Source organism: Sycon ciliatum, chromosome 13, assembly GCF_964019385.1.
Source record: "Sycon ciliatum chromosome 13, ocSycCili1.1, whole genome shotgun sequence".
NCBI classification, from domain to species: Eukaryota; Metazoa; Porifera; class Calcarea; order Leucosolenida; family Sycettidae; genus Sycon; species Sycon ciliatum.
In genome coordinates this window covers 26974611-27000523 of record NC_088655.1, presented here as the reverse complement: position 1 = coordinate 27000523, position 25913 = coordinate 26974611, and the positions used below count along the sequence as shown (strand labels likewise).

The 25913-nt window shown below is 47.8% G+C and overlaps 1 protein-coding gene across 2 annotated transcripts; it reads right to left on the bottom strand.

The window, feature by feature from the left end:
- Positions 1 to 479: 479 nt before the first annotated feature.
- On the bottom strand, positions 480 to 25913 carry LOC135829551 (uncharacterized). Of its 2 annotated transcripts, none has more exons than XM_065341946.1 (6): positions 25699 to 25913; positions 18769 to 18895; positions 11986 to 12363; positions 9379 to 9708; positions 8161 to 8247; positions 480 to 959 (listed from the first exon to the last, which is right to left on the bottom strand). In XM_065341946.1, the coding sequence occupies exons 1-6, from the start codon at positions 25720 to 25722 to the stop codon at positions 820 to 822; spliced, it is 1086 nt and encodes a 361-aa protein (XP_065198018.1). In that variant the 5' UTR covers positions 25723 to 25913; the 3' UTR covers positions 480 to 819. The 2 variants fall into 2 exon arrangements, with proteins under 2 accessions (XP_065198018.1, XP_065198017.1); XM_065341945.1 differs by having other exon boundaries at positions 25696 to 25912.

Genomic DNA, 25913 nt, shown 5'->3' with positions numbered 1-25913 from the left:
AACGACTTGAACGCAAACTGCCAGAATCTCAGTCAAAGAACTTGGGGAACACATTAAACGTAACAACTGAAAACATATGTTTGTAGAGAAGTAATGTAGACGACTTATGTATATACTATGTGCTAGTACAATACACAACAACAAAGCTGAACCAGTTAAAGTATGCTATGTCGGGATAAATCTATTATTGCCCTCATCATCTTGCAAATAATAGATGCATAATTACTAATTAAAATACGACATAATTACTCAGCCGTAGCGGGTTATGGGATATCAGTCTGCCTCAGATTTTCACTGATCTGAAATTGCAGATTTGAAATTTACAATGTGAGGAAATTATCAGGACTGGAAACACACTTGGTTAGCCAGGCTCCTCACGTCCTGGAAACGCTCTGTCGAGTTTCCTGGACCGAATTGTGGATGCCATCGAAGATGGGTGGGTAAGTGGAAGGGCACCAGGTTAGTCCTGTCGGCAAGAGTAGATAAACAAGAGTGTGCAACTCCGCATGGGTTGGCCCACGGCGGAATTTTTTGTTGACGTAATCTTTTCGACGACGCACGCGCTGCGAGCCTTTTGGAGAGTTTTCCCTCGTGCACTTGGCTGGGCTTTACACTGCAAGGTCGGTGCCCAGCACGTGCTCTCACACTGCTCTGCGGCAAAGCCGCGTTTCTCTGAAAAAAGGTGACGTAAACAAAAAATTCCGCCGTGGGCGCGGGGTATCTGCAGATTGTGCAGGAGAGATCCGGAGTTGCACACTCTTGTTTATCTACTCTTGCTGTCGGTAGTATTCCCCCCGGTTTATGAGTATCTAGTTACAATTACAAAATACTCCACTGTTCATCACCGACTTCGGTTGGAGTGGTTGTGGCTGGGTCGCTCGTTGGTTTGGTTATTCCACTGGTCGTGGGTGTAGCAGCCTGGGTAGTGTTAGCGGATCCTGTACTCGACTCGTTGATCTCTGTTGCGGAGAAACAGAGAGGACACACACAAGCATCTCAGCAAAGCAGACAACAGCATACCATCCCCGCTTCGTAAAATCTGATTTCAAAAATTACTATGGAAACCCACCAACATTTTGACTTTAGATCTTCACTTATTTTGTTCCATATTGCTCTCCTGAACTCATAGTGCTCAGGGTGATGTTTGAGAGGAGAACACTTACAAGTTACGGTACAGATGGCGCCGAAAAAGAGGAATTTCCTCACCTCTGAGGTCACCGGTGCTCCTGCCTATGCAGTCAGCTCAAAACCCGGAAGGTTGTCCCCGAGCTTGGTCCGCTTGCCACCTTAAACACACCTCTCTATACTCGTAAATGTCTGTGTGCATCGTGTATCTAGTAACAAGAGTAGATAACAAGAGTAACAAGAGTGTGCAACTCGCGGATGGGTAGGCCCACGGCGGAATAATTTGTTGAAGTAATCTCTTCGACGACGCACGCGCTGCGAGTCTTTCGGAAAGTTTTCCCTCGTGCTCATGGCCGGACTTCCACTACAAGGTCAGTGCCCAGCACGTGCTCTCACACTGCTCTGCGGCAAAATGCGCGTGTCTCTGAAGAAAGGTGACGTCAACAAAAAATTCCGCCGTGGGCGGGGGTATCTGCAGATTGTGCAGGATAGATCCGGAGTTGGGCACTCTTGTTTATGTAGTATCTAGTAGCTACCACCATTTCTCCGGGTATTTTAAGTTATGTCTTCGCCACCTTATCATTATTACTCAAAACTCTTTTCAGGAGCTGTTTTGAGGTTTTTTTAAAAACTCTCGTGAAATTGCGTTTGCGTTAGGGCTGAAAACCCCTGAATATCCGAACCTCTGTTCTTCTACCTCCCCAGCTTGAACATCCGCGATGTGAAGAAAATTCAAACTGGAAAACGCGATCCAATCCGCACACACCTTCCGGTCTTTCTGTGCGCGCACTGCACATGAACCATCCTGGCAAACAGTCCTACAGCGCAGCACCACAGGATGTGCTACGAAGTTGTTTCGCGAATTCCGTGTATGCACACTTAACCGTATCCATTTATGCACACGTGACCGTATCCATAGCTGAGTGGTCAGGATACCTACCAACCATATGGCTTTTGGCCGGGACTGTTCCGATATCGAGGACGGTAATAGCGCCAAAGAGCGAACCGCAGATACGACCATTTTTTTTTACAAATTGCGTGTGAGGCGAGCACGTCTGTGAACAGCATGCCCAAGAAAGGGGACGTTCCCTGTAAGTCATGGTTGCATGGCTCATGCATTAATGCATTGTAAGTCTTTCTTGACAACGTCGATCCATCTCAGACGTGGTCGTCCTCGGGGTCGTCGTATGTCTGTTGTGTTGATTGACATTAGGAGGGCTTCAACGGAACGAGGACGATTCTTCGCCTTCCCTCACTACATGGCCGAACCACAGCAGTCTCCGTTGCCTGCAGACTTGAGATAGTGGGGTCTGCTCGGTTCTGGCATACAGCGCTGTGTTCGAGATTCGTTGTGGGTACGTGATACCAATGATGGTACGTAGTTTTTTCCGGTGCCATACATTGACGACGTCGGTTAATGTTTGCGATAAGGTCCAAAGCGCACAATTATACAGCAAGACAGGCAATATCAGGCAGGAAAACATACACAGCCTGGAATTCAGGTTGTGGCGTTTCCATGGAATGCTTGCAAATGCCCGATTTGCAGCAGACACTCTGGCTGCTATGTCTTCTGCTGTGCCTAGCATACTCCCCAGCAGCTTCACGGATTTCCAGGAATCATCTTCCTTGGTCACAGTGAAATATTGAGTTTTTGCCACGTTCAGCTTCAGATTGTCATCCGAGAAAACGGGTTCACACACACGGACGGTTTCTTCCACAGATGATCGCTCGTTCTGATGGGCAGTGGTGTCGTCTGCGTATTGTGTGAAAGTTGCTGGTAGGTCTGACGCGGGTAGAGCTTGCTCTCGGATCTTACGCATGGAACCTTCGGCGTAAGTTATAAACATTATTGGTGACATTGGGTCACCCTGGACGACGCCGATGTTTGTTGGAAATGGTTTGCTTAGTTGTTTACCAAGCTTCGTGCGGGCTGTTGTGTTTGATACTAGGACTGCAGTGGTGGACGTTGGTGCGCCAGCAGTGGCTAACCTCTCCAGAGCAACCTGACGAATGACAGTGTCAAACGCACCGCTGAAGTCCAATAGTGCCGATGAATACGACCAGTCGCCAAGTAGTGCGCGCTCACACATCGTCCTGGCGTAAAAGACACCATCCGTGGTCGATCTGCCAGGGCGGAAACCAGCTTGGCTCTCTGCCACATATGACTGCACATGGAGTGTGTGTCGTCGGGTGAGTATTGACGTCAAGATCTTACGGACGACGGAAAGGAGCATAACGGGGCGGTAGCTTTTTGGATGTCCTAGAGGCTTGCCGGCTTTGTAGATGGGAACGATGAGGCCGCAGCGCATGTCGTCAGGACAGTACTCTGTAGCTTGAACAGCGTTGAAGAAATTCGTCAGCCAGGGTGCGAAAAGGTTTTTAGCTGACTTCAAAGCATCAGCACTGATACCATCAGGACCGACAGCACCACCAGACTTCTGCTTGATAATTGCAGACCGTACTTCTTCGATTGTGAATGGATCTTCCTCATTCGATTGCTGCCTGAGGTCGAGTGGCTGGCCATCAGTGTAAAATACCGATTCATAATATTCATTAAAGGCATTAAGATTCCATGAGATGCCTGCCATGATTCTGCCGTCTGCGTCAGCAAGACGCACAGGCGCAGCCTTCTTCCCAGAGCGTAGTTGGCGTAAGTTGTTGATGGCGTTGAAGTAGGACCGTGGGTCAGGGCGTAAAGCATCTACTTCAACAGCCTTACGTTGCCAATATTGCTCGCCCTCCTTCTGTAGTATCCTTCGAATCTCGTGGAGTTTTGCAGATCTTTCAATCTTTAAAGCTTTACGTTGCTCTGGATCAGGTTCAGCGTTTATGCGGCAGTGCAGATTCTTCTGTTCAGTGGATAAGGATGCAACGCGAGGGTTCGTGCTTGCTTTCGGAGCAGAACCAGTGGGCACTTTCCGGAATGCATCCTGCGCTGCATCATGCGTAGCCCAGACGAATCCACGCCACGCCTTATCCACGGAGTCATTGTCGATGTTTGCGGAGAGTGGAAGCAGAGAAGGTAACTTCTCCTTGAGACGGTCGCAGAACAGTTTCGACGATTCAACGGTTGGAAGGTTATAGCGATTGAAACATGGGTCTTGTTGTTTGACGGTCGGATGGACTTTAGAAAGTGCGATGCCAAGAACTGCAATAACAGGGTGATGATCAGAGCGCGTGGTGAAGCCTCCAAACGATCTTGCATCTAGAACCGCGGCCATGGTGGAACGTTTTACTATCACGTAATCTATCATATTCCGCACAGGCTTTCCATCCGCATGCACTAAACCATCAGAAAACCATGTTGAGCGATGTTGCATCCTGTGCTTGAACAGTGTGTTGGTTAGCACCAGCCGGTTGTCCTCGCAAAATTCTACAAGTCTGCATCCATTTGAGTTTGATGTAGTGTGTTTAGAGTAGCATCCAACAGGGCTGACAGATCCCGGCCTCGAACTCCCAACTTTAGCATTCAAATCTCCTAATATCCATAATTCGTCACGGTTCTTCGTTTTCAATACAACATTGTTGAGAAGTTCGTAGAAGTTGTCAGCTTCCTGAGGGTTGATGGTGGATCGTTGAAGAGTTGGGGCATAGCAGCACACGACCGTGACAGCTCGACTGTCAGGTCGCGGGCTGAGTACCATTCGTACAGATACAACTCGGTCAGAGTGGAACTGGTACGACAGAACATTATTTGAAAATTTCTTGTTGACGAGGATGGCAACGCCAGCGCGAGACGATTGACCTCCGGACCTATACAGCTTGTGGCCATCTGCAATACTATAATATTTATTATATAATATCCAACACGCCAATTTTTCACATTTTTCAAGCACTTTTTCAAACGACCGGATATGGTGGCTGCTATATGTCAAGAGGATCAAGTTTGAAATGCGCGGGGCAGGCAGCAGCTGTGACGGTATAATGGGGCGAAGGGACGAATGGAAAACGTAAAGAGAATTCTGAGAGACTGGCGGTAAGTGACTACAACTTCAAGCATATTATAGTGTACTCATATAGTGTACTATTCAGTGTTCATAATTTTACGTGTCACTCAGAGGCATCAGAATCAGAGTCAGTGCTGGTCCCAGATAGCTCTGAATCTGAGCCACTGACAACAAGCTGGCACTCCACGGCAGCCAGGTTAGGCAGCGCTGGCATTTCCTCCTCCTCCTCCTCGGCTTGCTCTGGTGCAACTGTGATTTGGTTTTTCGCCAAGAAGATCATAGCGTCAATGGATGATGGTGCCAGGGACGAGCGAAGTTTGTTGACAAGAACGCCACAAGCAGAGAACACACGCGCAGCCGGTACTGATGTAGCTGTGATAGAAAGATACCTCTGAGCCAGGACAGCAAGACCAGGAAACCTGGTGGAATTGCACTTCCACCAATCCAGAGGTTTGATCTCAATGCCCTCCATCCTCTCACTGCAGTACCGTGCTACTTCCTGGGCAGGCGATTCACTCTCCACAGCTGTGGCATCGTACACGGCTCCATGCAGCAGAGCTTGAAGGCCTGTGTCCTCGGGCTTGCGCTTGCGGTTCCTGCGCGACAACAGAAGGTGGTTGAGAGGTGTGCTTCTTCATCTCCTCAGCTAGTGTAGCCTTGATAGCATCCGGCTTACACAGGACATGGGACGTGAACTTTAGGCCACGGACCCTGGGATCCAAAGCTGCAGCGAGCACGAGGGGGGATGCCGATGTCACGTCTGACAGACGAAATTTAACCTGCAACTCTGACACAAGTGCAGCACGGATGTTCTCCACAGCACGAACACAGGTGTCCTCCACAGGCTCAGAGTACCTCTCGATAAGACTGGCCACAACAGGCAGCACGAGAGAAGAGGTGGCATACTTCTGGCCGCCGAATACTGTTGTAGTTGCTTTCAGTGGTTCCAGGGCTGCTGTCAGCTGCTCGGCTAGTGTCCACTGGGTATCCTTCAAGAGCAAGTTCCGATTTTGGCCTGTGGCAGTCAACAAAGTACAAAAACAGGACTTTAACCTGGCAAACCAGATAGGACGAAACAATTCTATTTCAAGCGCAAAGAACAAGTCACGACTCACGATGTAACAGCTCAATCCCACCAAACCCGTCACAGCAATAGCAAAGGTATAGTAACTAGGCATACAAATCATACCATGACACAATGCTGCTTACCTGGAGCAGTCAGTACAGCCATGACGGGAAGTCGTAGCTCAACCAGACGTTTCAGCATGTCATGTGCAGAGTTCCAACGCGTAGGTACATCCTGGGTCAGTTTTACAGGTGAGGTGCTCTCCATCTGGACCTGCTTTGCAAGCAAAGCCTCTGTTGCTTGACTGCTAAGGCGAAAGTGCCCAACCAACTTCCTGGCAGCACTCAACAATTTCTGTGCAGGAGCTGAATCTTCAAGCACATGTCGCACGCACGTTTGAAGGAGATGGGCAGAACAGGTCACTGACTCCCAGCCATGATCTTGAAGTAGGTGTCGACCAGCAAGCTCCGCATTTCTCGCTTCGTCGTGCACCACTGCCATTACCTGAGCAGGCTTGAGTCCCACTCTCTTCGTTGCATCCGATACCTTTTCCGCGATCCTCACGCCGGTGTGGGAGCCTGGAAAGAGAGCAGTCTCGACAACAGCGCTCTCCAATTCCCAAGTTTCGGTCACAAAGTGCATAGTTACCGTGTTATACGACTGCGTGGCCTTCGATGTCCACGCGGCCGTCGTTAGACAGCAGCCAGAGACGGACTTCAATCGACTCGTAAGGGCAGAGAGACCAGTGGTGTGGCACTGCCCGATCAGCTTGGAGACGCGAGTCCTCGACGGAATCACGTAACCGGGCGATACCCGTCCCATCAGGTCACGGAACCCGACATCGTCGACGATCGACAACGGCTGTAGATCACGAACAAGCCAGCCAGTCAGACTGCCGGTGATTTCTTTGGCAGTCGACGCAGACATTTGCTTTGCCGCGGGCTTCACAGCAACGTGCTGCAGCATCGATGACTGCTTTGCCGACGACTTCTCACCGTCACATCTACCGAAAAGGAGCGGGTGATTTTAGGATTCATCTCAATACCCAGTAGTTCGTGCCCGAGCTTGGTCCGCTTGCCACCTTGTACACACCTCACTATACTCGTAGATGTCTGTGTGCATTGTGCGGCCAAGCAAGCATGTATCTAGTATCTACAGCCGTTTCCCCTGCTGCTGTGAGGCTGTGTTTACATGAGGCGTTTCAACCCGGGTCAAGTTTCAACCCGCAATGAACACAGATTGACTGGCATGTTTATACGACGCATTGCGCTTGCCCCGGGTTGATTTCAGCCCTCCCCTGGGGGGGGGGTTGAAATCGAGAAATCGTACAACCGTACTTCTGTGCGTCTCCCGCACAAACATGCACTCTGGGTGGGCCGTCACCGAGCACGCAACTGTAGGTGCAGAAAATAATGTAATACAACACATAGACTACTCAAAAACTAGAAATATCTCGGTGGATACTTTGTTCGGTAACTTCAAGACAGGTGATTGTTAGCTGAAAAGAAACGCGACCATGCCATGCCACACAGTGTACAAGGTGCATTTTTGGATCTGGAAAACTCGTTCACCGAAACTCTCACTCTAACGCATCGTTGATTTTGGGAAATACCGAAAATATTACACCACCGAAATTTCCCGGTTTTACTTTGTGGTTGAGCAGGCAGGTGATAAGCAGTGAAGTTTAGTGAACCCAGCAGCAGCATGCGGGGGAAAACAACAGCGATGCCTGATGTGGTGGAGGCAGGTGTGTAAAGAGGTGTCCAAATAAGGCATCAGGAAAATAGCAGGTTTGGTGATGCACCTGTGTTTTGTGTTCCAATTTCGAACAAGAACTTGATGAAACCATATACTCGTTCCGTCAACTTTCACTCACAGTCGAAACGATGACAAGCCCTGCACAATCAAGGCCACTCGCACTAGTCCCAAAGCCTACACACACAGTCAGGGGATGCCATGTCAACATGGAGGTATGCTTTGAGAATCCCATACGCACTGTAAAAAAAATTCATTTATACTTACCCGTTTGGCACTTGTTCCCGGTAAATCCTTTCGGGCAGATGCATTTGCCCTTGTCGTCACACTGACCCTGGTTCAAACAGTTGCATGCTGCAGCAGCCATCGCATACGCACAAACAAGATGCATGTGACAGTCAGACACAGAGAAAATGCATGGGATGTTAGGGACCGGCCGTAAGTATCGGTATTTATCACAAAACGCATCAATTTTGTTTCAACCCAACCCCACCCACATCCCCTCCCCTCAGAACGTGAGAAAGTGTTGACATTTACATGCATATACAACACACATCACAAGTGTGTCAATGCTCCTACTTCCCTGGACACGTTTCAATGTGTTCTGAAACGAAATCGGTCAATCCCTCCCATCACATAAGAGAAATAATTCGTCTTGAAAAAAAACTCGGATGTTGAGCCAAAAGTAATATGTAAAGAGAAAAGGACCTATAAGGCCACACGTTTTTATTTCTATGTTTCTCGTCACCCGCGCGCATACGATTCAGGAGTCTGGAAGAAAAAAAGAAAAAAAACTGTGCTGCACGGACTGTGCATGTGGGGACCAGCACACTCATGCACATGCACATAATGTGGCCTGGCCTGCGCGACACATGATGCAAGGACGGCATTTTTTATTGCTGCACATGCACATATTGTGACAGAACTCCTACCACAGACTAGTTGCTAACTATGGATGCTATTTTGCAGGTGCATTGATGGATTTTAGTGTGAACAAAGGTCTAATAAACTTTTTTTTATTTCTCGGTCATTTTTTCCCACCTCTCGCATACGTTTTTAGATTTTCAGGTGACGAGAAACATAGAAATAAAAACGTGTGGCCTAAGTTACTAGCTATGACTAACAGTCCACCAAGGTAACGAGTCAGATAGTGCGACTGCAAGGCACAAAACTGACAAGAATATTGAGACACTGAGCCTTCCAAGTTGGAAGGTTGCTGGTTTGCGCTTCGTAGATGCGTTAGAGCTAGGTTTCAGGCCGTCGAATGTCTCAATATCCTTGTCAGTTGTGTGTCTGTTGCCACAGGACATGTTGGCACATCGTGACAAGACACATGTTGACAGAATACATGTCGGCACGACACATGTTGGCACAAGACGTGTTTATATGGGACATGTTCACAGATACACACAACCGCATTCATCATCGTGGTGGTGGTGGTGGTGGTACACACAGGGACAGCCACTGATAACACCTCTCACTTACTGACACAGAGGATTCGCGCCCGCTGATGTGTTGTGGTGTTTTGAAACGACTGACTTTCTAAATTGCTAAATGTTACGGTTCTGTAGAGGGTGTGGCGGTTCACCCGGATTGGTTGGACGTGGAAGGGTGCGTCCCGAGGCTTATGCTGTAGAGCCAATCTCTTTAGCCAGCGCTCTCTTAGTACATGGCCATGTGCTTGCAGCCAGTCCTCGGATATGAGGTGAAGTCCGTACTGCTGACACGCCTCCTCTGCGAAATGGTGAGTGACGGCATGCCCCGATGCCGGTGTCGCTACGGCGTATGCCGAGTTGTTAGCATGAAGCCATTTAGCTGCAAAACGAGGGAAAGTACAGACGCAAGCAGAGAACATGTTTACACTAACCGCATCCGGAATCAGGTGTGAAAGAATGGGCTCACTGCAATTTGCTGGCATGCTCACTGAAATCCTATCTAATGAGTATTAAAGCCAGGCCCGGAAACAGTGCACGGTTCTGTTTCAGCAGGCCTGGGGCTTGGTTGCGTTTATTTGAATTGGAAAACCGAACGGATTGAACATGTCCAATGACAAGGAAGCGAACGAGGTCCAAGTAACCCAGGCATGGGAAAACTTGGAAAGGAGACACAGATGAAAAGAAAATATGGAAAAAGAAAGCTCTTAGCAAAAGAAAAAAAAGAATGGCTTCGCTCGCGCAGTGCTTCTACACAGGACAGGGGAGTAGCTTGCACAGCTGACTGTGGTGTGGTGACCTTCCGCCAGAGTACTTCTGCGGTGGAGTGACCATGAACCACCGGCAAACTCATCGTCGCGTACTCATTGCCCATTTCTGACAATGTCGTACTAAGAGTATTCTAAACTCCCAAGAGTGTTTAATTCCTGATACCCTTTCTATGGGGTTTGCCGACGGCGAAAACTCACATCACTGGGTGCAGTGTTCCAGTTGTACGTTTCCAGCGCGTTTTAGCGAGCAGCGGCGCAATGAAGATGCACTCAATGACACAAACTCCCAGGGCTTATGCAACTTGGCAGCATGATCATGTCAGATGTTCAGATTGCGGGCATGCTATCCTTCGTTTGTACGTGGTTTGTACGTGGTACCTGAGACACGTGATGTGAGTTTTGCCGCCGAAGATCCCATATATACATAGTTACACCCTCTTGGGAGCTTATTAATTTACTCTTATCTACTCTTGATAGTACCCATGACGGCCATTTGCTGGTGGGATGATGAGACTACGCTGATTATACACGAGCTAAGCGCCTGCGGGAAGTAGTAAAATATCGACGATAGACAACACGATCATAGACGGCCAGTTTGACGATTGCCGAAGAGCAATCTCTCACGACGTGGTTGAGTTCAGGGCAGGGTGGTTACAAAAGCCTGCAGATGCGCAAATAAATCGATCCGTGGCATGAACAACATCATGAACAACGAATAGTAAAATACCCTCTGACACGACGTGTACAGCTAAAATCACATGCTACTAAAGCCTGTAGAAACGTAGACCGGACAGTTTGCACAAAGTGCCTGCCGCTTGAACCGGAAAGCCTCAAACCACAGCTGAGCTCGGTGAAATCCGACTCAATGCGTACATCTGGCACCGTCGACTTGCACTGCCCTCGACACCCTGGAAGTGGAAGTGGTACGAATGCGGCTGGCTGTGCACATGCACAAGCACAGTGCTGTAATCGGAAACTGGTCCAGGCCGGGGTCAGTTTTGCACGTTGGGTCGGATTTCACTGAGTGCAACTGTAGATCTTTGGGCAATATTCATACAGTACAAGCCAGTCATAATACATCCGTTGGAATTTCATTCCATACACAAAGTAGCATGCGGATTGTACCATCCCAGGAGAAGGTAGATCGGTTACCCAATTTCGTTTAGAATGGTAGGTCTGCCATTGAAGTGGGTAAACCTGGGTTCGCGCGGCACGCTTGCTGTTGTTGTTTCTCTGTTTCCCCTGTTAATAGTGTTATCCCTGCACTGTTCATGTGCTGCTTGCCACTGAGCAGTCACACATTCTCATTAACCCATTCTCATTCACCCACTCGCATTCACCCACTCGCATTCACCCACTCGCATTCACCCACTCGCATTCACCCACTCGCATTCACCCACTCGCATTCACCCACTCGCATTCATCCACTCGCATTCACCCACTCGCATTCACCCACTCGCATTCACCGACTCGCATTCACCGACTCGCATTCACCGACTCGCATTCACCGACTCGCATTCACCCACTCGCATTCACCCACTCGCATTCACCCACTCGCATTCACCCACTCGCATTCACCCACTCGCATTCACCCACTCGCATTCACCGACTCGCATTCACCCACTCGCATTCACCCACTCGCATTCACCCACTCGCATTCACCGACTCGCATTCACCGACTCGCATTCACCGACTCGCATTCACCCACTCGCATTCACCCACTCGCATTCACCGACTCGCATTCACCCACTCGCATTCACCGACTCGCATTCACCCACTCGCATTCACCGACTCGCATTCACCCACTCGCATTCACCGACTCGCATTCACCGACTCGCATTCACCCACTCAGTCTTGAAAATGATAGCACTCACAAAGCAATAGCCTACCTTCGCATATAACATCATGTTTGCTTGTGCCATGACTATCCAATAATGCTTCTCTTAAGTTGTTCTTGCCCTGCTTGTAAATGACATGCTGGCCGTGGTACACGAATGACGTCCATATGGTGATAGGGCTGCTGTAACTGCTCGCCATCATCTCGTGGAGCAATGCTTCCATGCAGTGGCGCACGCCATACCCCAGTGTGGTGAAGACGACAAACTTGACCACGTCGTATCCCCGACGCCTGCACATCTGCCGGGCTTCCCTCAGATTGGTCTTCTGCGTGCGGCTTGGCTCGTCAACATGCGGATGACTCGGCAAGCCGGCGAGAGCAATCCAGCTGTACACGGCTTTATCTGTGCCTGGGCAGAAAGTCTTGAGAGCTGCATACCAACACAGTGCATTTTCAGACCACAATCAGGTACTGTGCCACTCACCAGGGACTTGCTCCGATAAGACACACACTTGAAAAGTTTAGATACAACAATTTGAGATACAGGTGGAACCCTGTTAATTCGAACCTCGAAATGTCCCGAAAAAACTTCTAATTATCCGGACATTCTAATTATCCAAACATGCACCCGCAACACAATATGCATGTCAAAATGCTCCCATGGTCATACAGAGTTGCGTTATGGGCCTTAGACACAGATTTCACGGATACTGAACTGACCGGCACAGCCTGCTCATGCAAACTGAACTGACCAGTACAGTGTACAGGGAAATTATCAGCACAAATCCCACACATTTTCTATACAGTCAACTTCGCTTATAACGACACTCGGCGGGGCATAAGAAAAGTGTCGTTATACCCGAAGTCTCATTATATGTATTACAGTTGGATGCGACTTTGCTCTGGGCATAGAAATTCTGTCGTTATTCGCGAATTGTCGTTATATCCGCAGTCGTTATTAGCAAAGTTGACTGTATGCGGTAGCTTACAGTACACGCACAGGTGCATTTCTGAAAAATAAAGATGTGTTCTGCTCAAGAAGCACCACACATACTACGCCCGCGTTTCTTCCCCGATGACAAAATCACCATTACACTATACAGTCAACTTGGCTAATAACGACTGCGGATATAACGACAATAGTCCTTATGCACATTGTACAGATGTACACGAAGTACGAAGTTCTGTACTATGGCCGTAGGTGTGTACATACCCGGTTGGGTGGTCATTGTGTGCTATACATGCGCGTTTGACCCATTTAGCCTCACAATTCATGGCAAACGATCACTTTTCAAGCCTTCTTCACTTTGGGATTGAACTAACGACTAGCTAGATCTCTGCCGGAAAAAGATTTCGTATGAAATGCCTTCATGGCCCATTTCATAGTGGAAATAGCAGTAAACACAATAGGGTCCTGCACATTCAACACCCAACCGGGTCTACGGGATTCTACAAGATTCTACGGGATTTCGTGCATCTGTACAATGTGCATAAGGCGTATTCGCGAATAACGACAGCATTTCCATGCCCAGAGCAAAGTCCCTTCCAACTGTAATACATAACTATAATGAGACTTCGGGTATAACGACACTTCGCGAATAAGGACACTTTCTTGATGCCCCGCCGAATGTCGTTATACGCGAAGTTGACTGTATATATATTATTACATCTTTCTTTCCATATTAGCACACGAAGAGGCGAAGCCAGTTGCAAATCTGATAAGGCCTTTCGTACCATTACTCCTCAAATCAGTACATGGTGATAATAGAGAGGTTCTGCAAAACGAAAATGTGTACGAACTTTCGCTCTACGTCATGAAGTGAGAAATTTCGCACGAACTTTCGCAACTTTGGACGCGAAACTTGCAGGGAACGCGAAATGAACTTTCGTGAGATCGGGTCATGGTGTATGTGCACTTGGCGCGTGAAAACTACGAAAATGTGCAGAACACAAAGTTCGTGCGAAAATTAATACACATTTTCGCAAGGCCTGTCGCGAAACTTCGTTCGAATTTTTTTCGTTGCGCAGAAACTCTCTAATGTGACGAAGCGCAACGATGTCAATTTACGCAGCATATTGGCAGACAAAATGTGACGAAACGTACACAGTCTGAATAATGGTGTGACTTGCGCCGAAGAGGACAAGAACTATAACGGGGAGGCAGGAAGCCAAGATAGCACTAGCTTTCTGACAAACTCCTTCTGTCTACAAAGCCCCCCCCCCCTCCCCCCCCCCCCATATGGCGAAGAAATCAATCAAAATTTGAATTCGACGAGATAAGAATACGGCGTGCATTATCGGTGGTGTCCAACATCGTAACTCTTGGGTGACTGTTGCATTCTAGAGCTTGGAGTTTCCGCTGCCACGCAGACCTTTCGATTATTGACTTTGCACAAGAAATGATGGGGCTACAAACGTTTCAGTAATCAATTAATATCGAACGCCTGCCGGCCAGTGTTATGGGGGGGGGGGGGGGGGTCAACTTTAAAACCTGGGTTTGGGATCTGCTTCTCCATACAATTCGCAAAGGCATACATACCTGTCCTAATTTTGAAAACTTGGCTGTATTTCGTATTCTCTGCGGCTCTTAGGGGCCGTCCGTAAATACATGTATTTACTTAGAGACGTCTAACAGGCGTTTGTGGTGGGTCGGTTCGCTTGCACTGAGGCATTTCAAAAATATACATTTCGGAGTGCATGCATACCATTCCGCGTGTTGTACATGTAAGTGATGTAGTATTGCTACAGCTAGTACCAAGAGTATAATTATAACCCCCAAGAGTATAATTATTACAACCCCCAAGAGTGTGCAACTCTGCAGATGGGGCTGGAAACGTACAACTGCGATACTGCACCACGTGATGGCAGTTTTCGCTGTCGCCGTACCCCATAGAAAGGGTATCAGGAGTTGCACACTCTTGGGGGGTTATAATAATACTCTTGCTAGTACCTTTCGCAAAAATGTGAATACTCCACTGTAGCCATCCACTATATCCATACATCTTCACAACACTTTCCAAACGGTCTCTGGGCTACACCAATCACTAAAAGAAAAAGAGATATTAAAATTATTCGAATTTTCGGGCAAGTCACATTCATCAGTGGAACGTCGTGACTGAAGAGTAACCATGCTGAACCCTTGAGGAATACTCTTTCTATTGCTAATGAGTGATATGCACGGGCTTTGTGTACCCGCTTCTGGATCGAAGTAGGGCACACTCCATTTTCCTTACAGCGCTTCAAGACGATAATATTATGTGAAATGTGACAAGAAAATTAATTTAGGTAAACTTACATGACTTTGTTGTAGTGTGGCGATATGACTGCAGAATTTGTTTTCTTTATTGCTATTATAAAATTGTTGTCTCCACGTCGATTATTTGCATTTTTTAAACGGAGATACTCTAGGAGTCAGGTTGAAATCCTGAATGATGCTCTGCGCAAACGCTACTTGGCTAGAATTTCACATAATATTATTGGTGTACATGTGCCTGCAGGTGTTGTCTCTTTTGCCGTACCTGCTGCTGTATTTGTGTCCCTGTGTGTACATGTAGCTGCACGTGTTATCTCTTTGTCGTACCTGCCGCTGTATTTGTGTCCCTGTGTGTACATGTGGCTGCACATGTTGTCTTTTTGCCGTAGCTGCTGCTGTATTTGTGCCACTGTGCTGCTGAGCCGTACATGCTGCTGCGCTGCTTTGTTGCCGACACGTGCACCTTTTTGTGCTGAGTAAACCACTTTTTGTGCTGACGAGGGCACCAATTTCTGATATCATGTTTCTTTTTGCCATGTCAGTGGTCAGTCGTTCGTTGTCAGTTTATAAGTTCTTCCGTCGGCTCCTGAGGTGCAGTAATGAAAAGCTCTCTCTCTCTCTCTCTCTAACTCCAGAGAAAAACCACTTGACTAGTCCGGTTGATGTGTGGCGTGGCGAGGGTAACGTAGAAGAGGCAGCTCGTTCTCCAACCGAGACGACATTATCTTCTTGAAGCGCTGTAAGGAAAATGGAGTGTGCCCTACTTCGATCCAGAAGCGGGTGCACAAAGCCCGTGCATATCACTCATTAGCAATAGAAAGAGTATTCCTCAAAGGTTCAGCATGGTTACTCTTCAGTCATGACTTTCCACTGATGAATGCGACAAGAAAATTAATTTTGGTAAACGCACATGACTTCGTTGTAGTGTGGCGATGACTGCAGAAATTTAATATCTCTTTTTTATTTTAGTGCTTGCCAGTACCAAGAGTATTATACTATCTCTAGTGCAGGTAAGCGTTGAGACGCACTACACACGTCACGGCAGAGCAGACAGGGACGCATACTCGGTACTCCCAGAAACCTGCGCTTGCAAGCAGTAACAGTCAGTTACCAGCACACTTGCAGGTGTGATTTGGTTCGTTATAAACAAAAAACCTTTCAAAGTAAAGGTGCAATCTTGTATGGGTTCAAACAGGGACATGGACAGGGGCTTCCTATACCACGAAACTCGCTATATGCGAGTTTGTTATAAGTGGAGTCGACTGTACTGTACACACTACGTGTGCATAGTGCGGTGTTTAATATGAGTGGTGTGTTAAGCCTAGTTCACATTCGACGCACCGCCGACGGTACGGGACGTAAGGGCTTGTCGGGAGGGCCGGGGTGAGCTGTAAAATCCTGTACGATTCGTACGACACGACATGCAGCCGTCGTTGCGACGTTCAACGTCGAACGGCGCAAGTCATAAGGCACGGTCCGTGACGGGGTGACTTTCGGACCTAATTTCTCGTTTTTCGGGACTTCTTTTTAATTATTTCTCCTTGAAAGAAGCGGAATCAAGTTCACAATACAGTAAAACCTGTAACTAACGACCACCGTGACTAGCGACCGGCCTGGTACTACCGACCACTTCGTCAGGCACGGACGGTCTCACATTCAAAATGCACTGTGACTAGCGACTACCTGCTGAACGCGACCAGCGACCGCCTTTTCTTGTCCCAATGTCGAATTTTGACCCGTAACTAGCGACCGCGATGTAGCAAATCAAGCATTGCTTGAAGCTCCTTCTCGAAATTTTGATGATTTTCCATGGTCGTTTCGATACTACAGCTGGACAAATGAGCGCAGTCTCATTTTTACTGTGGAATCAGTGTGGATTGCACTACACCTGTCATAATTTCAAGTGCTGTCAAGAACAAACATGATAGGAAACGTCTTGGAGAGCGCATCCAAAGCGCTCTTTGATCGATGTTACTACTCGAAGGAGAAACTAAGACTGAGCGGCTCTCTGTCGAAGTGCAATCACACAGCTCAGTCACCAGACTCACCACTACACCAGGTCACACTGACAGTCTGTGCTGGCTAGCTAGCATGCTACGGTATTATGTACTCACCTGTACCATGTGTACGGAACACAGGCCAGGATACGATGGCGGATAATAGTCTACAGTGAAAGGTGCGAAAACTCGCAACATCGCAACATCGCCGCATCACGTACTGGTACACACTACTCACTGCACTGCCTGGCCAGGCCAGCGCTGCTCTGGAAACCCGGTGAGTCGACATACGTGTCAAAAGGTCGTATCGCTTCCGGTGTATAAAAAACTTGATTTTCTCTCTCTCCAAGTGTTGTATGATCTGAAAGAAGAATGTCAGTGCGCAAGTGGTGGGGGATTGTATTATCTGCATTTTGACATACATATCATATAATGGGATCCATATATGGTCGCGCGGTGCAAACCTCTAACTAAAGACCACCTGCCACTAACGACCACTTTTCCGGGCACCAAGGGGTGGTCGTTAGTTACAGGTTTTACTGTACCAGTTTTTCATGAAGACCAAAAAATTAGCCCTGAAAGTTGTGGCATTCAAATAATAGCCCCAGGAAATGATAGAATAGTTCGTCTGTCACGCTTCTGAACTATCCCTAAATACAATAAGTGACATGAGATCTTATGTTGCTAAAATTCAACTCAGGTCGTGCTAGCCATTCTGTGAGTTATCATGGGAAGCGCAGTGTTTGAAATGCTAAAAATTTCCAAGTACAAATCGGGAGTCGTCGGCGCACGACGCCGTCTCCTGTTCACACTCAAATTGCAGCCGTTTTGTACGCTTGCGTCCCCGTCTACGCCCGTCTACGGTATGAAAAGTTGGATCGATCCAACTCTTCCTGTCGCTTCCCGATCTGTACGGTAGTACGGTTGCGTTCCCGTTCCTGGTGTTCACATTGGACGCCGTCAGACCGACCCGTCGCTTCCCAACGATCCTTACGTCGTGCCCCGTCGAATGTGAACTAGGCTTTATCTGCATTTGGGGGGGGGGGGGGTCAAGAAAGAAAAGCCTGTTAGATGTAAAATCCCGCCAGAGCGCCCCATCTCTCCCATCCGCCCCTCCCTGACTTCTTGTCAGGGAAGTGATTGCTTGTATCCTCGTATGACTCTGTGATGCCGTACTGTACTGCACTCAGTCTGCAGACACGTGCCCAACCCCGTTGGAAATATACGCAACATTGCCCACCCTCTTGACCAGGGATCGCAAAAACCCTGAGTTCCGACGGGTCTGTACTACTCCTGGCTCTTGACCTTTGGTCGGTGTACGAGATTCACGAACAGTTTTCGTAGGGGAGTACTTTTTCATGTAGTACTGAATGCGGCAAGTAGGACTCGCCCATCCGCCCCTCCCCACCTGAAGCGTCGAGGAGGTAGGGGCACTCTGGCGGGATTTAACGGTATTTACGGACGGCCCCATAGACCTTTTGACCTCAAAAAGTGGCAAGGAACAAGGAGGTCATGAAGATACTTCGAAGTAGGTCAGACCCGGTCAAGACATTGGGCACAAGCTGTTCATTTTCACACAACTTACGAGCACAGGAGTTGGTAACGTTGCTTTCATGTTGGCCTTTAGGGCATGTTGCGTTACATGTGTTGATAGCCAACAGCACGACCAGCAAAGAAAAGAGCAGCTTTGCCCTTGGCAGTATTCTCCCCAGCTGTGAAACACCGCAGATAGAGACAAACCAGACACCAGGTTGGAAAAGATTTCAGAGAAGAGTTTTCTATTCGTAACAACGCAATGTCTCCAAATTTCATACAACAGTTTTACCAAGACTACTTGCTCGATTTCCAAAGCCACTGCTCTGACAGGAGATGCTTTTACCTGGCTCGCAAGTGTCGAGTTTCTGAGAGAAAACAGCAGTAGGTGTAGGTACATTGTAGGTGGCCTACTTTCCCAACGTCATCACTTACCTGGAGTGACGGTTGCAATTGGCCGGAAAGAACTCTACCCTCCTACCTCTAGTACGAACAGGCAGAACTACATGGGCCCTAGCTCTGCGAAAAGTCGATACCGTCAACGAGCTCCTTGTCCACCACATTTTCCTTGTACAGCAGTCGGACAATTCTTGTCATAAGAAAAGCAAGCGACCAGCTAAGCTTCCCTGAATCCTCTACCGTCACACGAGAACTTGGCGTCGTGGTGCTGCAGCCAGTGGCAAGTAACATGGCAACTACGGAATGAGGCAGGTTAGAAGGAGCGAAGCGCTGGATAATTTCGAGTGGTTGGTTCCTCCTGGAGAAAGTACATGACTGTATTACCGGTAGTTGCATTTTGCTACCAACAAACTACCGCTGTGGGACACGCTCCGAACTCTTCCTGCCTAGCTCGCCGCTTGACCCAGGCTTATGCCTGGTTCACACTAGGCCGATTTTCCGGCCGACATGGACTCGTACGAAAAATCCTCAAGATCGGGGCGAAAATTGCGTAGTGTGAACGGTGTTGTCGTACAGGGTTCCGACAAATCTGCGACGATTTTCTTGTCGCACTAGTTTTCGGCCAAGTATCGACTGGTCGATATTTAGCCGAAAAGCCGGCCGAATTTTAGTGCTTGCGCGTGATGGAGCATGCACCGGACCAATCACTGTAGGCTTTTCACCATGACAGCGGAGAGCGTTGGTGCAGACCGTGAACCATGTGAACTGGCTGCACTGGATCGCTACTACAGTAGTACTGTACTAGACGCTAGCCCTTTCACACCTTTGCCGCTTTGGCTTTGTGGCTCGTGTAAAAACTATCTCATTTCCGTTGTCTAGCTAGCGTCTACTGTCTAGTGGCAGTGCGGCTGTGTACCGCGTGTACGTGTGTAACAGACAAGCCTACATGTACATGTACAACTAAAGTACAAACGAAATTGCCCACCTTTGTGTGTGAACAGCTAGTCCGACTCATCCGACACAGTCGGCAGACTCCGTGTCGGAGTCGGTGTCGGAGTATCGGGCGGAAAATTGGCCTAGTGTGAACCAGGCTTAAGCAGTAAGCGCTAGGCTAGGCCGGTGATCGGCGTGACTTAGGCTGCGTTTACACGACAACGCACGGCCAGTTTTCCGTTTTCAGTCCCGCATTTCTTTTTTCGTTTTCGTACGTTTACACGATCAAAGCCGATCCGAGGTGGTCTCCGTTTGTACCGTTTTCAAGCGTCTACACGAGAGCAAAGGATCCGCCGAAGTTCGTCATGTGCCAAGTGTTGCCGTGGAAGCACAAATCAAATTCAGGTAATGGTTGAAAACAGGCACACGACATCAACACACGTCACATGACGAAAATTGTAAAAACAATTTTAAATATTTTTTGGATTGTCGGATCCGTGTAAACGGCCGAAAACGAAACAAACGTGACGGAAAACGAGGCCAGCACACCGTTTCGACTGTTTACACACCCAAATTTATCCGGCAGAACATTTCCGTTTTCAAATTCTTCCACCTTGGCCAGCGTTTTGGTTTTCTTCCGTTTTGGTGTACAACTTTTACGTTTTGTTCCGCGTACCGTGTAAATGAACCATGGATCCGAAAGGATTTCGTTGCGTTTTCGCCCCCAGCGTTGTCGTGTAAACGCAGCCTTAGTCTGTAGTGTAGAGGTCTACAGCCTGGTTCACACTAGGCCGATTTTCCGGCCGACATGGACTCGTACGAAAAATCTTCAAGGTCGGGGCGAAAATTGCGTAGTGTGAACGGTGTTGTCGTACAGGTTTCCGACAAATCTGCGACGATTTTCTTGTCGCACTAGTTTTCGGCCAAGTATCGACTGGTCGATATTTAGCCGAAAAGCCGGCCGAATTTTAGTGCTTGCGCGTGATGGAGCATGCACCGGACCAATCACTGTAGGCTTTTCACCATGACAGCGGAGAGCGTTGGTGCAGACCGTGAACCATGTGAACTGGCTGCACTGGATCGCTACTACTACAGTACTAGTACTAGTACTACTAGACGCTAGCCCGTTCACACCTTTGCCGCTTTGGCTTTGTGGCTCGTGTAAAAACTATCTCATTTCCGCTGTCTAGCTAGCGTCTACTGTCTAGTGGCAGTGCGGCTGTGTACGGCGTGTACGTGTGTAACTGACAAGCCTACATGTACAACCAAAGTACAAACGAAATTGCCCACCTTTGTGTGTGAACAGCTAGTCCGACTCATCCGACACAGTCGGCAGACTCCGTGTCGGAGTCGGTGTCGGAGTATCGGCCGGAAAATCGGCCTAGTGTGAACCAGGCTTAAGATCGTACTGTGTTACTGTGTCGGAGTGTGTAGATCTGCGGAGTAGTCATATCGAGCTCATATACACTGTAGTATCATATAGTCATATCGCGAGGGTACCGGGTGTAGACCTACAGCGGGGACTACAGGGGCACCAACATCTGGTCGAGGTACAGTAGATCTACGCGGTCGTATGGCCACTGCCGGGTAGAAATCTACTGCAATGTAGGCACAGAGGGCGGCGCGCCGGCCTTCGTCATCCCGCACTACTCATCCGTTCTTCAATGAGATCGTCGGCCTTGGAATCCTACGTCTAGTCTACGTCGCGTCGATCTACGAGTACGAGTTGACTCTTCGTCCCGGAAAACCAGTCGTTTGTAATGTAACGATACTAGTAGTAGTTTTCCGGAGTCCTTAAGTGGTCTAAGGCTCTATTCGTCCAAGGAGGAAGACTAAAGAGTCTAGTCTACTCCAGTCCAGTACCTTGTTGTTATGGAATCTTTAGGCTCGCCAGAGGCTGCATGTAGTAGGCATAATGATTATGCGGATAATGCCGGCAGAAAATTGGCAGAATTCGGTACTTTTTCTGGTAAGTTTCATGCATGTACATGTACATGTATGTGGATAAAGAAATGGAGCAGAATTTGAGGAATTGCCCGCCATAAGGTTTGTATGGTTCTGCCAATTTCACTGCTTTTCAAGCAGAATCTGCCACCTTTTCGAGCATTATCCGCACACCCCTAGCATGTAAGTCCAAATTTTCCTCGAGCCCATCCATTGCCTCCTCTTCACGCCCGGCAGAAAATAAAGCAACCAAGGACAAGGAAACTCTGTTTTTTTTCTCTTCTTTGCAATGTTTTATCTCAATTCTAGTGCTGATTATGTCTTGCTCCCTACGCGGGAGCTAGCGCGTTTCCTACGGAATTATGGCGGAAGTCGCTGTGTACAACCTATTCCAGTGTTACTACAACACCAGAAAGGTGATAAACGCAGTGCAAAAAGGAGTGAAGGAAGTCGGCAGCTCCACACGTTACGTACTTCGAAGTTCTGAGAGCTGGCACTTCCAGTCGATTAACTTGACATTGCCATTATGTGGAATAGATTGCCACCAGCAGCAAAAATGTTCAAATAGGTATTTGGATTTCAAATCTCAAGCCTTGCAGTATAAATTATCAGCGACATAGGTTTTCCATTTGATATCTTTGATATCTGTTCGTTACAGCCAGCCGTCCGTTTTCTTTTCTTTCTCTTTTTTTCCTATCTCTACTTTTCCACAATATCCTTTTAAGAGAGCATGTCTGAGAATACCAAAGTATGTGTGCAAGTGGATCTCTCCGATTTCGCTCAAAATTTGCAGGTAGGTTCCCTTTCGGGTGTGGATCGATAGTGCAAAGCCCTTGAAAAAGTTTCTGAAGGGAACCTTGAAACACAGGTTCATCATTTGCGCAGATTGTTTTTTTGACTGAACTGACCGGTTTCACTGCTATTTGAACAGATCATCAGAGTGAAGATAGAAAAAGAAAACAACACAATTTATCCTGCAGAGGCGGCTGTCCGCAAATGTAACTATGACACAAGCGGGCGCCAAAAAGCTAGGGGCCCCACAGGCAATGGGATCCCGTAAGAAGACCTTGAGTCTGTGGGGATTGCCCTATCAAAATATGAATAAATAATAATAATAATAATAATCCTAAGTTGCAATTGGCCAAAGCAGTGTGTGTATTTTGTGCAAGATTGTGCAGAAGCGGAAGAAACACTGAATTTCTTTATTTAGTGCTCTACTACGCGAAATGTGCTATTTTTTTGTGCGTGTATGTTGCAAGTGAAGTTACAGTTGTAACATACTGTAAAACATGTAATTTTCGGTGCATTGAAATTTCGGTGGCCGGGACTTATTATTATTATTATCAAATTTTTGATAGGGTACTTGCCAGGTTTCACGTGTAACTTAATTTGAGAAAATTTCATGAAAAGTACAGTCGTCCCTCTCTAATCCAGCATTTTATAATCCAGCACCCTCGATAAACCAGAACAATTTTCAGTAAAAGCCGAAATGTCCGCATCATGCACATTGCAGCAGTAAATCCGATTTGTTTATCCAGCACCCTCCCTAATCCAGCAGATTTTCCGTGGCACAAATGGTGCCGGATTATAGAGGGAGCACTGTACAAAGTCTCGCCAGCCGCTTAGCAGCGAAATGGGAGAAGCCCTTCTCTGCCATGATGGCTTGGGTACGCGTGCGCGCTCAGTTCGCCATTTTCAGCGCCGTGGACATGCGTCTGCGATCCGAGGCTCCCGTCGCCGTCTGATGGGACTCTCCGTAAATGACGGTGCCGGCGTTGGAATCGGTCACTGAGTCATGTTCTCGTTCTGTTTTTCTAATTATGTACCTTTTCACTGATGGTCCTTTATCACTGTCTTTTTCTCACGTGTAGCTCCTCATTGTTTCTTTTTACCAGGCGTGGGCCATCCCCTGATTTCATAGGTGCCAAACATTTTACGTTTTTCAAAAAAGAAAGAAAGTACAAAGTCCAGTATGGTAGTACATAAAAGTTGTACATACAAAGTAATTAGTTGTACATGCAAGAGTTTAGTGGCGGAAACAAAACGATCTGTGCAATGATGAACTTGTGACGTCGGGTCTATTCATAGTTTACTGTTCCCCAAAACTAGTACTTCGAGTACCGTAGTATAGTACATGTAGCAAGAGTCCATGTTTATGCACTCTTGAAGTTGCTAGTTTTTTTTTTTTTTTTTGAAAGGTCAGCATAAAGACCGATTCACAATACAACTTTCTGCGACGCGACATGTGACTTGCGACACATGCGACGAGCTGCGACAGCGACACACGGTTCACAATATTCTTCATGTTTGCGACATCCTCATGCACAAGCAGTACTATGCACGTGCACTGCACGTGCACCCAGGGTCGAAACTGTACTCCATTTGTGTATGTCGCGTGTCGCATGTCGCGAAAGTTGAACTTTCTTCAACTTCTGCGACAGGTGCATTGCGACAGCTTGCGACAGCTCGCGACAGGCAGTTTCTTGTCGCAACTGTCGCAAATCGCGTGTCGCGTCGCAGAAAGTTGTATTGTGAATCGGGCTTTAAAGCTATAAAGGCCGATTCACAATACAACTTTCTGCGACGCGACATGCGACTTGCGACGAGCTGCGACAGCGACATGACATTATTCTTCATGTTTGCGACATCCTCATGCACAAGTAGTACTATGCACGTGCACTGCACGTGCACCCAGGGTCGAAACTTTTAGGCTCACCATACCACACAGGTAGCGAAATGCCAAAACAAACGAGCCATAGACACAAAACCATTTTCCAAAATTGTCCACCATTGAGAATGCGACTCAAAAAGTACCCGCAAACTGCCCAGTGCGGAAAATGAAAAGTCAACTTTTAGACGACTTTTTTTTAATCTGGCGCACGGACTGTGTACGACTCCTGGCTCTTGACCTTTGGTCGTTGTACGAGAGGCACGAACAGTTTTCGTAGGGTGAGTACTTTTTCATGCAGCACTGAATGCGGCAAGTAGGACTCGCCCATCCGCCCCTCCCCACCTGAAGCGTCGAGGAGGTAGGGGCGCTCTGGCGGGATTTTACGGTACTAGTAGGGAGGTTCTGCTCTACGTTTTGGGAACGCGACGCAAAGAATCACGCGAACTTTCTTCGCGTTCCCGTAACGTAAAGAAATGCTGTTCTGCTCTACGTTTCACCTAGAGAAGTCACGTGGAATGTGTACTGGGAATTTCCCCTTCCATATTTGGCAGTTTTCTGCATGCAGTTGATCGATACCCAGCAAATCCGTACGCATTTTCTCTGCGTGTGCCACAACGTAGAGAACCCCATCTCCGCGTAGAAATCTGGAGCCAAAACACGCGAAGCCGTAGACTCTAACCCAGACACCTGCTCTCTACGTGATTTCTCTACGTTTCACGTATAGCAGAACCTCCCTAATACGAGTATACATATACAAGGGTTATGGTGGTAGTCAGGAGCACTACGCGTGTAACATGCTGTCAAAATCGAAAATACGAGTATACATGTACATACAACACCAGAACACAATGGAAGACAGAGGAGGCAACATCCAAATATAGCAGGCGTTTGGAGGGAAAACGACCTTGTACTTATTACTGACATAAACGCTATCAACGATCATCCTTATTCATTCACATGCTTTTCGAAAACCGATCCTAGTCCGAATACATAGTTATGGTATTCATAAGCGAGTCAGGTACATGTACTTACTACCATCCTGTTGGACGATGGGTGCATGCGCACTGCCGACCCGCCAGATGAAGTCCTCGGCCTCGGCAATAGTACCCTGGTGGTCACAAACAGCAGCGAGGAAGAAGGGACCGAGTACTGTGTCCTGAAACCTGCTCCGAGTCTATTCAAGAAGAGAAGTAGTGGAGACTGCCTCCTATCAACAGACTTACTCCTCCCACTATCAATAAAGTCAAGAG

Coding starts and splice junctions, on each gene's coding strand:
- LOC135829551 (XM_065341945.1), bottom strand. CDS start 25,722: ATGCACCCATCGTCCAACAGGATGGTA. Junction 18,896..25,695: donor CATCGTCCAACAGGATGGTA/GTAAGTACATGT, acceptor GGTGTTTCACAG/CTGGGGAGAATACTGCCAAG. Junction 960..8,160: donor CGGGAACAAGTGCCAAACGG/GTAAGTATAAAT, acceptor TCTCCGCAACAG/AGATCAACGAGTCGAGTACA.